This window comes from Electrona antarctica (genome assembly GCF_951216825.1).
Source record: "Electrona antarctica genome assembly, chromosome: 12".
Classification (NCBI taxonomy): domain Eukaryota; kingdom Metazoa; phylum Chordata; class Actinopteri; order Myctophiformes; family Myctophidae; genus Electrona; species Electrona antarctica.
Window position 1 is genome coordinate 32,462,083 of NC_136793.1, and position 19,003 is coordinate 32,481,085.

The window sequence follows — 19,003 nt, forward strand, 5'->3', positions numbered from 1 at the left end:
CTGAACAGTGTGATATCCAATTGCTCAAAAACTGGCCAATATTCTATTCTGCTCACCATGGATGGCGCAAAAGATACCTCCCTCATTATTCTGTAAAGACAGCTGATTTGTTAACTCAGCAGACCCTTAAGTTTTACTTAGTTTTAATATCCCCTTTTAATACCAGATACTTGCTAATGGAGCACAATTCTCGCTGGCCATTACTTTTATGGCCCATCACTTCCTGTGGATCATTATTATTGTAAAGAAATTACGAAGTGAGGTGGGGTTCTCCAAGAAGTGGTCCTAAGGTCTAATTTAGACCTGGTTGCATGCCGCGTTGTGCACCAAAAATAGCCAATCTACTAGCTCTCAACACATTTTATCAGTAGCTCAGCTATTTATTGTGCGCGACACCGGCGCACAAGTATAAGCATGAATCAGTAAACTGTCTAACTTCAATGTGACCTGTCTGAGGAAGAACTTCACAAGAAATGACTGTGAACATCACATTATATAATTTATCTCCATTAATACTGGACATTTAGCTATTTTTTGTTTTGTTTCTCGCGTTTTTGCCCTTCTCGTTTTGTCTTTTTAGGCCTAGATATTCTTTCCTGTTTTCTTTTAATTTTATTCTATTAATTTCTTGTAATTCTTCTGTATATGAATACAAGAAATAGAAGTTACATGAGAAACAAGACACTTATAGAATTTCATTTTTCTTTTTGTTATACAGAGTGGCCTGAGTTTGTGAAGAACTATGCTCCATGGTGGGCGTCCCACACCTTGGACTGGCTGCACCATGGGAAGAACGTCCTTGTGGTTCACTTTGAGGACCTCAAGAGGGACTTGTTCTCCAAGCTTAAGGGAATGGTCCTGTTTCTAGGTCTGGAGGTTTCAGAGGACCGTCTGCTTTGTGTCGAGGGTCAGAAGGATGGCAGCTTCAAGCGATCCGGCCTACGAAAGCTCAAGTATGACCCTTATACTCCTGAAATGCGTGCTGACATTGACGAACTCATCAGGACAGTCGATTCTGCCTTGAAGAAAAGGAATATGTCTGGGGTTCCAGAAGAGTACAAGCCAAGGTGATATATGGGAAACAGCTTTTTTTTTCTTTCCAGTAATTCATTCTCTCTTCCCTCCCATGTAATTTTTGATTGATTTGGACAGCAACTTCATCCTGCTCATTCTAATAGGAGTGGTAATTACTTGCTGTAGATTGGGAGGTCATTTAAGGACTTAATGAGAAACTCTTAATTTCCTGCTCTATGCACATGTACTGTATTGGTATGTGACTATGTGGACATGCCTTAACATGAAGAAGCTGTGACTCGTTTTGGAAGCACATCTAAACTCATTATGGCTGGATTATTTTCAGCCGTTAAATAAAGTGGACCTCATCTAGAAGTTGTATTAACACTGTAACGGGTGTTATATGAACTTATTTATATGCAGAATATGAATTGCAATTATGGAAAATGGTCTGCTGCTATCACAGGTATAGACATCAATCTCTCGTTTGTACATGTATGCAATAATATTCCCTCCAAACTTCTGAATTTAATGTTCAACCTTTTTGCTAGGTAGAAAACAAAATGCAATATGCAACCATTTTACTATAATGTAAAGTTATTGAATTTACAGGATTAAAATCTAAGGATTAGATTTTCAGTCTTGGAAAGGTAAAGAACACTATTCTTTTTGTAACTCCCCTCAGAGATGATTCATGAATGCCCTCTATGGCATTGGGTTGAAATAATTTTAAGAACATAATTTATCTAATCTCGATTTTTTTTTCTCTTAACACTGGACTAACTGCAGAAATCCAAAACACATTTCACTGTGCAAGTTTTACCCCAAAGATCAAGTATTTGGCATTATATTCCAATTTATAACAATAAATAGGAGATTACCTCTAGTAGTAGTATTCATTCCATCGTAGTTTTGATGACTTGTCCTTATATAGAATGAGCATAACTATGTTCTCTTTTGGTAGTTGCTTTATTAAAATAACTATACAAAAAATACCCATTTCGTAATATTCAGTTCTATAACAGTACATAGAAGTGCGAAGCATTTAATTTTGTTTGTGCAGGCCCCTTCTCTGTGCCATTTGGATTATTTTATGCCATACACTTAAAAAAGCTAACACAGCCATGCAAGATTAAAGACTTCCATATGAATCATATATGTATATTTTTATAATGTCTGCAAAAACATGAAAAACAAACTAAAAAAACAACATTCTAATGCAAGAGAAAATGGGAGAAATAATTTCTATTTTTGACACATGCTTTATCTTTTCGTGACTCTAGCTCTCACAGCTGGCACTTTTGGAATACGGGAGTAACATTTGAATGTATTTTATATAGAATGAATGTAATGTGATACAGCCCAATAAATAAGAGAAGAACCTAGTGTAATATTGTTTATGGTAGTTACAATTTCAATGGCATGTTGCGTAACACCAGAAATAAAATACCAATACAATTTCAATGGCATGTTGCGTAACACCAGAAATACAATACCAGGAGGAAGACACACTTTGTAGTTCAAAAGAGAAAACATCATATTCTGTCAAATTAACTTGAATATTATGCCCAAGTTTCTCCTGTTATTAAATTATATTTGATGATGCAATTGCCGTGCCTATTTTTGTATTGCAATTGTGCACATGTATCTCAATTCTTGGTATAAAATAAGGTGTCATTTAATGCATTTACTGGAGAAAGGCAATTACACCAGATTTTTTAACTTGTGTGTAGTGTGAAATACATATGTCTTTGTGTGTGCACCAAATAACAACATTGTAGCTATTAGCTTTCCATGCACTGAATGAAGACGATAGTCTCATTAGACCATGTTACAGTTGAATAAATGAGTGTGATAATGCTCATTCCTTGATGGCCATGATTTTGTTGAGGAAATGCAGAGCCAGATCACTCAAAGCATCTGTGCAAAAATGGATCAGGCCGACCTAAAATTCCCACTTTGCTTGTCAATACAGTGATCTAAATTTGATGCAAATATTTGTTTGCTAAATTATTTCAAGTAAAAAATAAATAAATAAAAGAATACAAACAATATTGGCAAGACGTTGATGTATCAAATGAGAATATTCTCGTCTCTAAAGCTGAGAATTAGATGTTCTACCCGTTGCTCTACTTCCGGAGGACCTGTCTTCGCTGAAAGCACTTTCCAATTTTGAAGCAAAACAGCTAAACAATTTCTGCTTCACATCTTTGCCCATGAATGCATAAAGAAATGGGTTCATGCAACTGTTTGCGGCTGCAAGAGTCACCGATATAGCTATTCCAGTCTTGTGAGTCTGGTTGATATCTAGTAACATAAAGATATGGTATGGAAGCCAAGAGATGACAAATGTGACTATCAGGGCAGTCATAACTTTGAAGGCCTTAGTGGACTTGGCAAATTTGTTCTGTAGCCTTACAATGATAACCATATAACACACAGTGATGATTATCAGTGGAAATACAAAGCCTAGAACAAAACGAAAGACTAATACGGTACTTTTCTTGTCCTTGTAATCGTTGTAGCATTTCATAACATCATTGACTGGGTCTGGGATAAGAACACGAAAAACTAAGGAAGGAATGCTCAGCAGCATAGAAAAGAGCCAGGTAACAACAACTGCAACTGCAGCCTTTCTCAGTGTACGATTGTTTTGGGCCCAAACTGCATGCACAACAATCACACAACGGTCAATACTGATAATTACCATTAGGAAGATGCTGCTGAACATGTTGAGGAACAAAACAAAGGAGGTGAACTTGCACATGAAAAGTCCAAACTTCCAAGATCCTGTTGTTTGTAAATGGATGTTGAAAGGGAGAGTTGCACAGAAGATGAAGTCAGAGAGGGCCAGGCTGAGGTACCACGTTGTATTGACTGTCTTCTTTTTTATCTTGAAGGCAACAACCCAGATAACCACACCATTCCCCAAAATGCCTAGCAGGAAGATGATCACATTTATCACAGCCATGGTGACACACCCAGCTTCGCACAATGGTGAAGTGTCATTGAAAGGCCCATTGAAAGGCCCATCTGTAGATAAAGAGTAATCATAATCCTCAGTTGTGTCATCAACGTCGTTACTGGTAAGTAACAGAGTTTGCGATGTCCCAGATGTCATGGTACAGTAGGTAACAGTGACGACACAGATGTAATGGTGCACTGCTGTAGAAAAGGAAAGGCATTGATATGTTCAAGTAATGTACATTTTTGTCACACCACTAAACATGTTTATTTCAGTTGCACGTTTTGTGCTACAGGAAAAAAAAACTAAAACGATAAACTGAGTTAATATTTATATTTTGTGTCATTTTCACCTCTAACCGTTTAAAAAACATGCTTAATGAGCTAAAATTAAAATTAAATTTAAAGTGCAATCATGGACCAGTGGAAGATGACACCAAGGCAGAAATAATAATAAAATCACTCACCTATCGGCTCACACAAGACCCGCTCACTTCAGAACAGATCTGGCTATGCAGTAGTAAATGAAAGGCAGGAAGAGGATATGTCACTGTACTTACATACTTTTTTACTTCTTCAAATTTTACCCCAGTTCATTTCCTTTTTTTTCTGTTGCTTTCTGTTGCCCGGGTCCCAGGGGTGGTCTTTTAGATGGGTCCCAGGGACATTTTATGAGTCCCACTTCAACAACGTTGTGTGTTTGTGTGTTATCATTCCGATCGTGTTTCTACGACAATTTATACATGGATTTTATTGTTTATAACGTAGGATTGAAGACTGATGCAATGCAAAATGATTGTGTCCGTGGATGTTTTTCTTTTCTTTTTTTTTACCACGATTTCTTTTTAAACATGGATTCTGTTACAGAGTACAGTGTTGCATCCCAGGACCCCCGGGGGGTGACATGATATTGCAAATGGGCCTCCAAATGTTCACAGAGGAGTCAAAGATATCATTTGAGATTTTCAAGTGGGCCTACATAGAAATGGATGAATGGATGGATAGATACTGTAGCTAGATAAACCTTTATTAATGTGTCACTCCGCAATAGGAATACAAAATGGTACATAAATTATATTATAATGTTATACAGTATAACATATTACACCCCATGACAGTGTGTGTGTGTGTGTGTGTGTGTGTGTGTGTGTGTGTGTGTGTGTGTGTGTGTGTGTGTGTGTGTGTGTGTGTGTGTGTGTGTGTGTGTGTGTGTGTGTGTGTGTGTGTGTGTGTGTGTGTGTGTGTGTGTGTGTGTGTGTGTGTGTGTGTGTGTTCTGATCCAGAAGACATTTACAGCAAGTACATCTACCCAAAATACAAATTATATCAATCAAATCATGAATGGACAATCATTCATCATCATGGTACATAAATTATATTATAATGTTATACAGTATAACATATTACACCCCATGACAGAGTATGTGTGTGTGTGTGTGTGTGTGTGTGTGTGTGTGTGTGTGTGTGTGTGTGTGTGTGTGTGTGTGTGTGTGTGTGTGTGTGTGTGTGTGTGTGTGTGTGTGTGTGTGTTCTGATCCAGAAGACATTTACAGCAAGTACATCTACCCAAAATACAAATTATATCAATCAAATCATGAATGGACAATCATTCATCATGTTCATCATAAAAATTACAAATCTCTCTCTCAAAATGTATAATTTGAATTATCTACAAATGACCGTAAGTGATTCTTCTTGTGACATTTCCAAGAGATAAATGTAAAAACTCAATTGCATTGGTGTCTTCGTGAATTAAGATTCTGTTAATGTGGAGGATTCTGCCAAAGCTTTTCAATGTGAATGGAGCGGTTTGTTGCCATTTCTAAAAACACTCGCGCACGCACGCACGCACGCACGCACGCACGCACGCACGCACGCACACACACACACATATATAGGAAGAAAACAATCTTCTAAAATTCTAAGGGTCTAAACGTCTAACGTGTGTTGGGTGTCAAGTCACAGGTTCATAGAAAAAATAAAATATCAGATTTTAGTATCAGTGACTGAGGTAAACAAGCCTACTGTATGAATCACCCTTCTTCACATTCAATTGATCCTGTGATCTTTTGTGGCCAGATGTAATTTCCTGGGGTCTAGTAGGAGTATAGTAAATAATAATAAAGAAATCACCGTAAAATTGTGTAAATGAAGGCTGTAAATGAAAAAAAAGATAATAATAATAATAATAACACTGCTCTTTGACTTTGTCAAATAATAACCTAAAATATGAACTGAAAAAAACTAAAGTTGTCCTTTAAGCCAAACATTCCACTACTGAATGACTTCCTCTCTTATAATCCAATCACCAAATCTAAACTACATAGTGTAGTACTAGTGCAGCTCATTTCCCTAAAATCCCTATAAAACATAATGTGAATATGTATTGGTGTCACACTTGGTGTCACACAAAATGTGTGACATCTGTTATAGCATCAAAGGATCATGTACTGTGTGCACTAGCACTACAGATCCCCATTTAGCCAGTTTGATACTAGATGTGTGTGGAAGCTCTGCCGCCCATGGAGCTCGACCTGGAGAGATATCGGCTGGTTGTGCGGCCATCCTCCCCTATAGCATTTTCAATCTTAGACAGCACGGAACTCTTGAACTTCTGTTTGAAATCACCACCCATGAACACATACAGTACCGGGTTCAGGAAACTGTTGGCTGTAGCCACCGATGTGCCCACTGTAAGTCCGATCCTAATGTTCTCATTGTGATAATGGGGGTTCTGCTCCAGTAGAACGAATACATGGTACGGCAGCCAACACAAGACGAACGTGCCGATGAGGGCTGTCATGACTTTGAAGGGCTTGGAAGACCTGTTCATCCTACTAGACCGAAGTCTCACCATAATGATGGAGTAGCAGATTAGGATGATGAAGAGCGGGATAACAAACCCTCCAATGAAGCGGCTTACTGCGATGGTCTTGTGGCTGTGTTCATGAGCTGTATATTTGTTGAAGCATATCGTCTTCCCCAGAAAAGGAGCAATGTCCCGAAAAAACATAGCTGGCAAGCTTAGCACAATGGAGACAAGCCAGGCTAAGACAACAGCCACAGATGCCTTCCTAATCGTGCGGTGGTTCTGGGCCCACACTGGACACATGACCGACACACAACGATCAACACTGATGATGACCAGCAGGAAGATGCTGCTGAACATGTTCAGGAACATCACGAAGGAGGAGAACTTGCACATGACTAGCCCGAATTTCCAGTCTTTTGTTACAATGTGGGTGATGTTAAACGGTAGAAAGGTGCAGAAAATAAAGTCAGAGATTGCAAGACTGAGGTACCAGGTAGTGTTGACTGTCGTTTTCATCTTACAGCCAGCAATCCAGATCACCACACCATTGCCACAGATCCCCAGGAGAAAAATTAGCACATTGATCACCAGCAGAGTGATACATGAGGTCTCCTTGAAACATGTTGCATTGTGCGTGACAACGGCTTCCTCATGTGGTGTAGAGTTATCATAGACGTATTCATAGTCATCGTAAAGTGTTGGATCATAATCCATTGTGGTGACCACAATGGTATTGTGGTATTGTGGTATGGTATGGTATTAGAGTCAAATTTCCTGTAAAAAGAAAACTATTTTGTTTAAAATGACAAGCCTGTCATCCCAGAGGATGTACTTGAACAGGATCAAAACATTTTGTTTGATAGTTAAATAAAACTAAATCAATATCATACTTACTGTAATGCGTTGTGTGCTGCTGACTTGATGCTGTCTGGATCACATTATGCTCTCAGCCGTGTTGTCCCCCAACATGTCAATCAACATTACATCTCCTTTTTGATAAGCAGCTGATCACAGCAGTTTCACAATATGTCCATCCTCTGGATGCTTTCACTACTGCATTTCGATTACTGGACTCTGGAGTCACTCTCCCAGCCAGTCTTAACCTTGACCCCATAAAATACCTTATGTTGAATTTATTATAAATGCGACAATATCATAAGTTCCCATACCCTGACTGATGATATACAGTAAGTGAATTGATACTTGAAGAAAAGGATGCCCAAATACTCCTCTCGCAGACATTACGCGCGCGCACGCACGCACGCACGCACACACACACACACACACACACACACACACACACACACACACACACACACACACATTCTCAGCCTACCAGCCATCTGACCTAGCAGCGGTAACAACCTGTACTTAAAAGACGACGACTTCAACCATTTTCACCTATCCTCATATAATTGGTCCTCACAAATGCTCATGATAATTTGGTACAATTTTTTTCAAGCTCAGGAGCTCCTGAACAGAGTGGAGTCAGAGTGTGCCTAGGTTGGCCTCCAGCTGAACGCCAAGAGGTGGAATTTATCACCTATAACATCCCATCGGAACATCCACCTCTGACAACAACAGAAGGCACTGCTCTGAAGGAAGTCAATTAAGGACTTCAAGGACCTGGGCTCATGGGTCAACTCAACAGAGAAATAAAGTGAGAAAGCTCAGACAATATGTTTTTCAGGAAAGTTGTTCATCTATTATTGGCAGTGGCAACATATATTGACATACATACGGTACATTACAAAAGGTCTACTTCTGTTTTTATGAAAGTTGTTAAGGCCAGTCCACACCGTCTGTCTGCCTGTCTCTCCCTCTCTCTCTTTCTTTTGAATATTTATTTTGTGTTATATTATAATTCAAATCTTAGTGTTTTGACAATTATTTGCAATATTCTCATAGGTCACGGCACATCAGTGTTTATTTTTTTATCTCAATAGTTTTAATAATTTATCAGTGGTGTAAATAGGTTTTCAATGTAATGGGTCGCCGGACCCAGGGGTGGTCTTTTATGAGTCCTACTTGACCAATGACATTAGACTAGTACAGTATTGCATCCCAATTCCCAGGACCCCCGGAGGGTGACATGATTGCGTCCTTTCTCAATTTAGTGAGTCTAAGGGTGCAGGCTATTAGCATCACTGATTTATTACTGAACAGCATGCAATGTAAAAAAATAAATATTATTTGTATAGCAGCTGGCAGATGGTGGATGAGGGGCATCTAATGGTTTGATTAATCATTGCAAGCCCAAAATGTGGTAATTATGCATGAGGTTCCCATCTGGATGGAAGCTGCCTCTTGATATACAGTATAATACAACAGCAAATACATGCCCTCCAGCATCACATCTGAAACACTCACACATCAAGTCCCTGCATGGAATCAGGGTGCCAGTGCGCCGCTATTTGCTTCTCCACAATTCTATGCGTCAGATAACAGTGGTCATGGCCCAGCTGCCTCTTAGGCTTGCGTGACTTGAAAGGCAACACAGGAGTTCTTCTCATAATAATTGTCCTACTTATTTAAATCCCAGTCCTACCATATTATTCAAATCCCAATTTAAATATTTGTCATGATTTTGGATTGAATATGGGTGACACCAATACGGCAGGACATAAATGCAACAGGTTCAGAGTATAGGTATTATACGTACATTGTTAAGTTTAAAGTTAGTTAAGAGGATTATATACTATAACTATATAACTAGACTATATTTAACTTATAATTTTAGTAATGTCCTCAAAATTTGAGGACGGAAGAATTACCATGTATGGCGCCGAAATTGGTGCTGTGATTGGCCGTTGTCATTGGCTGCAAGGTGAGCCATTCTGCGCTGTGATTGGCTGAACATTGCGTAACGGGTGTGCCGCAGGGGACACCGCAGGGGACACACGTGTTCCACACCCTCACAGGGAGTGCAGGCCTCGGAAAGGCCTCTGTCCGGGCTCTGGACAGGGCCCCTGCCCAGGGTCCATATATGGAGCTGGCCTGTTCTGACACAACACTCCATATTTGGGCATGCCTGACACAGAACTCCATATATAGGAATAAAGGAGACAGATGCAGAAATCTTCATATATGGCCATAAAAGGGACACGGGTACTCTGACACGGGTACAACGGGTATTGCATAGCCGGGTATAGACATGGATCTTCAACTTCCATCGTTACCGACTTTGTGCCCTACAACCGGGCATCGGTCTAGTACAGTATATAAGTGCCAGATATTCCGTGCTCAAAATTTGAGGATGAAATTGGTGCTGAAATATGTAAATAGGTTAACGTATCTATTAACCTATACTCAAGTAGGTTTTACTGGCAGAGGAAGGACAATAGAGGACAGATCCCGGACCCTCCTTCACCTGGGTGAAATGAACTCCCAATGCACTCATATTATATCCCCAAACGGTATAGACTAGTATTATATAATTATTATATGGATTATATCATTATGTATTACTCCAATGAATGGAGCTTGAAAATGATTGAACAGTTTTGAACCTGTGGACTTATAACACCGCACTCACTGTCAGAGATAATAGATTTCATTTTATTGATGGAAATTAGTTTCCAAAACACATCAGTGAAAAACATTTCACATAATTGAAATCTAGATGCTAGTATGCTACATAAAAAGATCAGATAAGATAAACCTTTAATGATCCTCAGGGGGAAATTATTCAGGTGTCAGCAGCAGCAGTATTTTTATACTAGAAAAGTGCACAAAGGTCCACCAGGCTGGGTTTGGGGTTTTGGCCCAAGACTATGGAGGGAAAGAGTTTGTATGACAGATGGTGCAACTTTTGATGTTTGTGCATCCCCCCTATTGAAATCACTTTTGGAGATGCACGCTATACCCCTCAACATGTGATTATGTTTTTTGTACGAAATAGGCCTTCTCACAGATTTTGGAAGGCAATTACAGACAAAGGTATATGAATTATTGTCACATGTCTCACAAGACCATTTAATGATAATAACAATTAGTTTTGGGGTATTTTTGTCACTGTAAATGTGTCCATTTACCCATCCTATAACTATCAATAGGAGCAGTGAGCGATAGTATGTGCTTGGGGAGCAGTTAAGTGTCAAGTGTCTTGGTCAAGGACACTTTGACACGTAGACTGGGCCATTTGTACCTAATTTGGTGAAGGTTCCTCCAGTGTTCCTCTTAGCTGTAGCCACTACTGTCCTGTGTTTCATTCTGACAGGTTGCTGTGCTGTGACCAGTGTTGCCAGATTTTGCAAGAGAAACAAGTGGCCAGTGCTATGAAAACAAGTCCAAAAGAAGCGGCTGTGTTTTAGAACTTTACATAGGCCATTTGAAAATAGCAGGTCTAAAAAAATCACAGCAACACTTGTAGATCTGTTATTTTCAATTGAGAATATAGTAGGCCTATATAATATTTTCAGATGGTATATTAATATGAAATGAAAAAATACTCGGGTCGCTCGCCCTCATTGTTTTCTTCAGAACTCACGCCGACCGCTCGGCAGGCGGTTCTTGTATTCTTGTTTACTAAAAGTACAACCAGTAAGACGCCTTTAGGGCGAGGAGCGACCGCAGGAGCAAGTGGAAGTGGGGTGGGGGGTTGTCAACATAAATACAGACAGCCGTGGCGTGCATGAGACATGGTGGGGGCGGACACGTTTGCGTGCATTTGAGCATAATTGAGAATCATGGAGCAGCGTAGAAAGAACAGAGACGCCTGTAACGCAACCTGCAGCTATTTAAAAAAAAGTTTTTGGAATTCGGACTCTCGGAGTTCTACAGAAGCCTATGGGAAGTGAATGGGAAGTCCAGGGCATTCAAAATGACAAAAGCGATCTTTATAATCTATATTTTATATACACAGATTATTAAGGAATAAGCAAAAGTCCTGATGCGACATTTCCTGGTTTAATCGCTTAACTTAGCGCTCCGCTGTTACTCCGGAGCTGACACTTTCTGGAGTGGGCGGAGCCTAGTGCACGTTCAATGCTGCTCGAAACTAGCCTGGTTAATAAACCAGACCGAATCAGCCGTTGGCAAAAAAAAATTTGCCTGCCACCGCGACAGTGTTGTGTGATATTAGTCTGGCTTATTAGCCAGGCTAGCTCGAAACTGCAATAGCACGGTGTGTGTGTGTGTGTGTGTGTGTGTGAGTGAGTGGGCGTAACAGGAAAGCGTGACATGCTTCCTGTTACAGGAAGTGCGTGACAGCTTCCTGCTGGTTTTCATAGTAACTGCGACACGTGGTCGCAATAACAGTTGGCATCAGTACCAAAAGTAAAAGGTATACCCATTATGTCTTATGTCACATTTAACAAGTTTTTTCCCCCCAAAGTGTCCATTTGTCAAAATAAACACCTCTGTACTTGAATGCAATAAACACCACTTTACTTGAATGCATTTAGAAACAGGAGATAGGCTCCTGCCCTATGGGCCTCATGGCTCGGCAAGGCTTAATTACTACTACTATTACTTTAATCTTTAATGCATTTAAAAGTGTCAGAGATATGGTGCAATCAGGCATACACTCCTGTCAATCCACCCCAATGCAACTCCTTGCAACACTCCTTGCAATCCACTCCTTGCAACTCCTTGCAACTCCTTGCAACACCAATGCAACTCCTTGCAACACACATCATTATCCCCATTATCTGTAGTTGCCTAACTAATAGTCGGCTTTTGACGATATTCAGACATCTTGCCATCTTGCCAGAAAGGTGCCACCTAGGTGCAACTTCCCATAGACAGCCCATTCATCCAAACAGAAAAGTCCTATCTAATTGTATTAAAACACGTCAAACTCACCAACATTGCAGCTATACTGAAAGCTTGAATTATCCTCTTTCAATCTGTAAAGTTTTTGTTTCCTAAGTGTCAGAGTTTGGGAGTGCTCGTTGGATATCACTCAACAGCCCTGCGTACCACCTGTTTTGAATTTGCACATAATGCAGGAGGCAGGTTGATTTACTAAAAAGTTACTGCATATTGCATATTACTGCATATTGCATATTACTGCATATTGCATATTACTGTCATTGCATATTACTGCATATTGCATATTACTGTCATTGCATATTACTGCATATTGCATATTACTGCATATTGCATATTACTGTCATTGCATATTACTGTCATTGCATATTACTGCATATTGCATATTACTGTCATTGCATATTACTGCATATTGCATATTACTGTCATTGCATATTACTGCATATTGCATATTACTGCATATTGCATATTACTGTCATTGCATATTACTGTCACTGCATATTACTGCATATTGCATATTACTGCATATTGCATATTACTGCATATTGCATATTACTGTCATTGCATATTACTGCATATTGCATATTACTGTCATTGCATATTACTGTCATTGCTTATTACTGTCATTGCATATTACTGCATATTGCATATTACTGTCATTGCATATTACTGTCATTGCATATTACTGCATATTGAATATTACTGTCATTGCATATTACTGTCATTGCATATTACTGTCATTGCATATTACTGCATATTGCATATTACTGTCATTGCATATTACTGTCATTGCATATTACTGCATATTGAATATTACTGTCATTGCATATTACTGTCATTGCATATTACTGCATATTGCATATTACTGTCATTGCATATTACTGCATATTGCATATTACTGTCATTGCATATTACTGCATATTGCATAATATTGCATATTACTGCATATTGCATATTACTGTCATTGCATATTACTGCATATTGCTGTGTGTGTGTGTGTGTGTGTGTGTGTGTGTGTGTGTGTGTGTGTGTGTGTGTGTGTGTGTGTGTGTGTGTGTGTGTGTGTGTGTGTGTGTGTGTGTGACGCGGCTTGGCCTATTGTAGCGCCACCATGAGGCTGATTTGAAAACTATCAAGTGGCATTTCTTTCTCAGCCTAGTAGTGGGAATATGCATGCACAGTTTCACCGCAATCGGACGCTGCGTTGAAAAGTTTAGAAGCCAATCGTAAAATGTTGTCCTGTAACGTTGGTACTGGCAGAGATGTGTAACATTATTTGCCTCTTCGCTTGACCAGTTCAGGATTCACACTTGTAAAAGACACTTTAGTCTCAATGTGGTTTTAACTGGTTAAATAAAGTTTAAATAAAATAAAAAGTGCAATACTGCCCTCATGTGTTTGAAGGTAAAGATTCCATTTAAAAGGATCCCTGGCTAATAAGACAAATATGCCTTAAAACATTATACTTGGCCTTTACAACTAAAACTAGATAAAGTGCCCCTCGGGGCACAGCTAGGTCTCCACCAAGGCAGGGCAGGTTGTGGCCTCCTGGTGGCGCTATAATAGGCCAATGTGAAAAGGGTGCCATTTCTTCTTACGCCTTGGATTGGATGGTTTGAGGCATTTTGTTCCAAAAATGTGTTTTTCAAAAATCCTCCTGTTGGTGGCGCTATAACAGGCCAATGTGAAAAGGGTGGGATATATTCCTCAGCCTAGTAGGAGCTAGCCTGGTTAATAAACCAGACCGAATCAGCCGTTGGCAAAAAAAAATTGCCTACCGCGACAGTGTTGTGTGATATTAGTCTGGCTTATTAGCCAGGCTAAGTAGGAGCGTCTGTGAAAGATTTTGTTCCAAAAATGTGTTTTACAAAAATCTACCTGTTGGTGGCACTATAACAGGCCAATGTGAAAAGGGTGGGATATATTCCTCAGCCTATAGTAGGAAAGTGCGTGAAAGATTTCACATAAATTGCATGCTGCGTTCATGATTTGAGGCTTTTTGTTCAAAACGGGCCAATCCTGCAAACTTTGAAAGCCAATATAAGCCATTTAGGATGGAATATGAAATATTGGACAGATCAGTCTTGAACACATGACTATAGAGATAGTGTGTAACGATTTGCGGGATTTTTTTTGTAGGTGCCCAAATGTGCCCAAAATGTGCTGACCTCATCACATTTGTCATGACGTCTATGGCCGTTTTTAGCCCAAGGAGTGCATTTTGTGCAAAACTAATGCTTGGAATGTATTCACAAGCCTGTCTTTCTTGTGCATTCCTATGCACAAGAAAGGGGGCAAATTAGACCCAGGCAACTATACGGCCCTATTTCTATTCTTATAGCTCTATCTCGAAAGTGATGGAAAAAAATGAAGAGTCTATGAACAGGTTGAAAAGTATCTTGCCACAAAAAAATAATGTTCAAATTCCAATCTGGCTTCAGAACATCCCACTCCACTGACACATGCCTCCTCTATTTGAGCGACCACATCAAACACGAGGTGGATGCTGGCAAATACTGCTTTTACGGGGGCCAGTTTCGAATTGCAGCCATCCGTAGGTGCCCTTTGAGAGCGGTTTTGAAGGAGTCAAGGGATTCGCATGTCTTAATGACTGTTGGTAGGGCGTTCAACATTTTGGTGGCATAGGAGCGAAAATAATTTAGTCCCTTGTTTGTGCCCTCCAAAAGGCTTTGAACACCGTGAACCACTCCATACTGGTTAACAAGCTAAAAGCAATTGGTTTTGAATATCACATCAGTATAAAGCTGGATGCAATCCTAGATGGTGGAGGTGAACGGAACACTGCAAAAACACCTTGAAGACCCTAACAGGAGCCCTCGTACAAGGTTTCTTCGACTATGCATATATACACCTCTTGGTACCACAGCACCTCAAAGGCCCTTAAAACAAGGCTCCAGACTTCCCAAAACAAACTGGTCAGACTTGGCCTCATTCCCCGAAACCACCTCACCCCTGCCCATTTGACAGGCTGGAATGGCTTAGGGTTGACGACAGAGTAGGCTATAGCATCTTGAAATGGGTCTGGTCCACAAGATTCGATACACCACCAAGATAGTGATACCCATGTACCTCTGTGTAGTAGTCTACTTCCGTAATGTCAACACCGTCCACACCCAGGGCCACAACACCAGAGGGAGTTCAACAACCCATGTGCAACCCAGATTTGGCACAAACAAGGGACTAAATTCATTTCACTCACTATGCCACAAAAATGTGGAACGCTCAGACGCTCTACTAACAGTCATGCGAATCCCTTGACTCCTTCAAAACCGCTCTTAAAGGGCACCTACGGACGGCTACAATTCGAAACTGGCCCCCGTAAAATCTGAATCCCCCCCCACCCCACCCTTTTGTTTCTTTTCCCTTTTTACCTCCTTTATGATGAATTCCTGATCTGTTCTTTGGCTAAATATAAGTGTATATTTGTATGTCTCTGAAATTAATGTTCTGATGAATTGAAAATGGTAGATCCTCACACTATTGTAAACAAGTGTTGCTTTATTTACAGTTTTTCTATTGCGTTGTGCTTGAAATGTACTGTAATTCTGCAAACATACTTCAATCAATCAATCAATAAAAAACACACGCACGCACGCACGCGCACACACACACACACACACACACACACACAGTCGCACACACACGCACGCACGCACACACGCACACACGCACACGCGCACACACGCACACACGCACACACGCACACACACACACACACACACACACACACACACACACACACTGTGTGTTTTGGTTGGTTTACTTTTGCTGAGCTGAAGTGACGTTTCCACCTTCCCAGCCATAGATATGTTCCCAGCTACGTCCAATCACTGACTGCTACGACTGCTTGTATTGCTGCGTTTTCAGCCAATCCGCAACACCTTTCATCATGGTTCTGACCAATGATGTTGCAATATGTTCACAAGTCCAGCCTTCAGTTCCAGGAAGTTGATGATGTGTATTTTAGTACACGGCCTTGACTTCGACAGAAGGGCTAGTTAGTGTATCACTATTTCATTACCGTCCAATTTTTACAAGACAGTGGTTGTTTTTTTTATTTTCATTATTACGGCGTGCGTTGCAAAGGCGATCCCTCTAGAAGAGGGTATACGTGTCTGTGTCGGCTAATCTCGCAAACTACATGGACCGATCGATCGGCGCTACGTTTCTTTTTCCCGGTGCTGAATAGACCAAGCGAATATTTTCACATATTGTGTGCACAGTATGTACACACGATCCAAACAATTGTCACTGGTTACAGCGACACGATCCAGTTGTCACTTGTTACAAAGCTTAGTAGAAATGTAATGAGTTGATGGTGAAGTCTTGACAGCTGTTATGTTACATGTGTTTGTACCCCTCTCACAGGCAATGTATTATATACCATCAGCTGGAAAAGTGGAGTAGTAGATGGGGTATGTGTCATTTGAAAATGTATGTAACCGGCGATGGCTGCTATAATGATCTGGCGTTACACCGGCTGCAGTGTCCTTCGTGGATGGGGTCCGCTTCTGTGTGTTCTTCTTGGGTCTTTGGTGGCACTCTGGATGCCAATGGTAGGGGTAGAAGATCAGTGCTGTTCCATGCTGAAGGGCATTGCCCAGTTACGCTGCCAGCTTTGGGGGAGATCCCAAAAGCCCACTGTTCAGTCAACCAGTCTCACTGTTCCCTTTACTGCCCTTGATGTCCTGCCTCTTAGGTCCAAACCAAGCAAAGGTAAGCAGTTACTTCGATTTCCAAAATTAGGGGCGTGCTTTTCTATGTTAAAATATTGTAATGCCAAGAATGTTATTGTATCGTCTGCTTTTATTACAGAGACTGTGCTGGAGTCCAAAGCAGCTCTGCAGCAGGCGTTGGAGATGAAAAAACAAGGAAAGAGAGAGAAGGCTCACAAGCTTCTGATGCATGCCCTCAACATGAACCCTGACTTTGTGGATGCCCTCACAGAGCTTGGGACCATTCTGGAGGAGGAGAAGGATGTTGTTCAAGCAGACCACTTGTATACCAAGGCCCTGGCTATCTCACCTTGTCATGAGAGGGCTCTGGTGAGCAGAGACCGCACCCTCCCTCTAGTGGAAGAGATTGACCAACGTCACTTTGGTATCATCGACAGTAAGGTGCGCAGGCTTATGTCCATTCCCAAGGGTAATTCTGCCCTCAGACGGGTAATGCAGGAAACCTACTACCACCATATATACCACACAGTGGCCATTGAAGGCAACACATTGACCCTATCGGAGATCCGCCACATCATTGAGACGCGCTATGCTGTCCCTGGCAAGAGCCTGCAGGAGCAGAACGAGGCCATTGGCGTAGATGCAGCCATGAAATATATTAACACCACCCTGCTGTCTAGAGCTGGAGACATTGCCGTCACAGACATCGTGGAGATCCACCGAAGAGTGCTTGGCTACGCTGACCCTGTGGAGGCAGGGAGGCTGCGTACCAGCCAGGTGTTTGTAGGCCACCATATTCCACCCCACCCTCAGGATCTTGACCGACACATGCAAGAACTGGTCCAGTGGCTCAACTCTGAGGAGGCCCTTCAGATGCACCCTGTCGAGTATGCAGCACTCGCCCACTACAAACTGGTATATGTACACCCCTTTGTCGATGGCAATGGACGTACATCACGACTGCTAATGAACCTGGTACTCATGCAGGCACGTTACCCACCTATTACAATTCGCAAAGAACAAAGGGCTGAGTATTACGCAGCTCTGGACACGGCCAATGAGGGCGATGTCCGACCTTTCATTCGTTTCATAGCCAAATGCACAGAGATCACTCTGGACACACTGTTGATTGCTACTACTGAGCATGCTGTGGGTTTGCCAGGAGCTAGTCACCACGAGGCCTGCCCTGACTGCAAACAGACTATCCCAGTACACACCTTGGAAATGTGATGGAGCCAAAAGTATCATGATCAAATAGGGCATGCAGGGTTGTTCATACTATTGTCTGAAGATTCTTTAATAACACATTTGGTTTCTTAAGTTGGCCAGTCACCTGCCTATGCTTAATAAATAGTTTGTATTTGTTTTTGAGTCTGACACTGTTACAGGCATATTTTTGGCACCTCCATAGCATGGTATTAGGTGTCCTGTCCCACTCCTGCCACAAACTGAAATTACATTTTTGCTGTTTGTGAACAATACATCTCCAGGACACTATCAATTTTCAGAATAGAATTATGTGCTGCTGAAATGTGGAGGGATATATATATATATATATTTATTCTTAATTTGGGCTGCTTCACAATACTGACATGGTATTGAAAATGTGTATTTGCTAGTTGGTACTCATTTAGACTGGCTCCTGGTTTTCTCTAAAGATCATTTCTCATTACACTGTCAAGCACTTTCATATTTCTATTTTTATTATTCAATAAACTATTTTATTAGCTTCCAGACCAGTTGT

At 40.9% G+C, this 19,003-nt stretch overlaps 4 protein-coding genes across 4 annotated transcripts in view; 2 read left to right on the forward strand and 2 right to left on the reverse strand.

The window, feature by feature from the left end:
- Positions 1-2,622, forward strand: part of wscd2 (WSC domain containing 2) — a 43,898-nt gene extending 41,276 nt beyond the window's left edge. Inside the window, exon 9 of the mRNA XM_079516537.1 lies at positions 719-2,622. Within this exon, the coding sequence (XP_079372663.1) occupies positions 719-1,071 (353 nt within the window). The 3' untranslated portion in view covers positions 1,072-2,622. The remainder of the gene's footprint in view (positions 1-718) is intronic.
- Positions 2,623-2,657: 35 nt separating this feature from the next.
- LOC306934077 (chemerin-like receptor 1) lies at positions 2,658-4,495 on the reverse strand. Its single transcript, XM_079516539.1, has 2 exons — positions 4,446-4,495; positions 2,658-4,179 (listed from the first exon to the last, which is right to left on the reverse strand). Exon 2 carries the CDS (start codon positions 4,133-4,135, stop codon positions 3,110-3,112), a length of 1,026 nt encoding a protein of 341 aa, XP_079372665.1. The 5' UTR covers positions 4,136-4,179; positions 4,446-4,495; the 3' UTR covers positions 2,658-3,109.
- Positions 4,496-6,027: 1,532 nt separating this feature from the next.
- Positions 6,028-7,734, reverse strand: LOC306934076 (chemerin-like receptor 1). Its single transcript, XM_079516538.1, has 2 exons — positions 7,685-7,734; positions 6,028-7,564 (listed from the first exon to the last, which is right to left on the reverse strand). The coding sequence occupies exon 2, from the start codon at positions 7,502-7,504 to the stop codon at positions 6,473-6,475; it is 1,032 nt and encodes a 343-aa protein (XP_079372664.1). The 5' UTR covers positions 7,505-7,564; positions 7,685-7,734; the 3' UTR covers positions 6,028-6,472.
- Positions 7,735-16,488: 8,754 nt separating this feature from the next.
- On the forward strand, positions 16,489-18,993 carry ficd (FIC domain protein adenylyltransferase). Its single transcript, XM_079517189.1, has 2 exons — positions 16,489-17,299; positions 17,399-18,993. The coding sequence occupies exons 1-2, from the start codon at positions 17,032-17,034 to the stop codon at positions 18,487-18,489; spliced, it is 1,359 nt and encodes a 452-aa protein (XP_079373315.1). The 5' UTR covers positions 16,489-17,031; the 3' UTR covers positions 18,490-18,993.
- Positions 18,994-19,003: the final 10 nt, after the last annotated feature.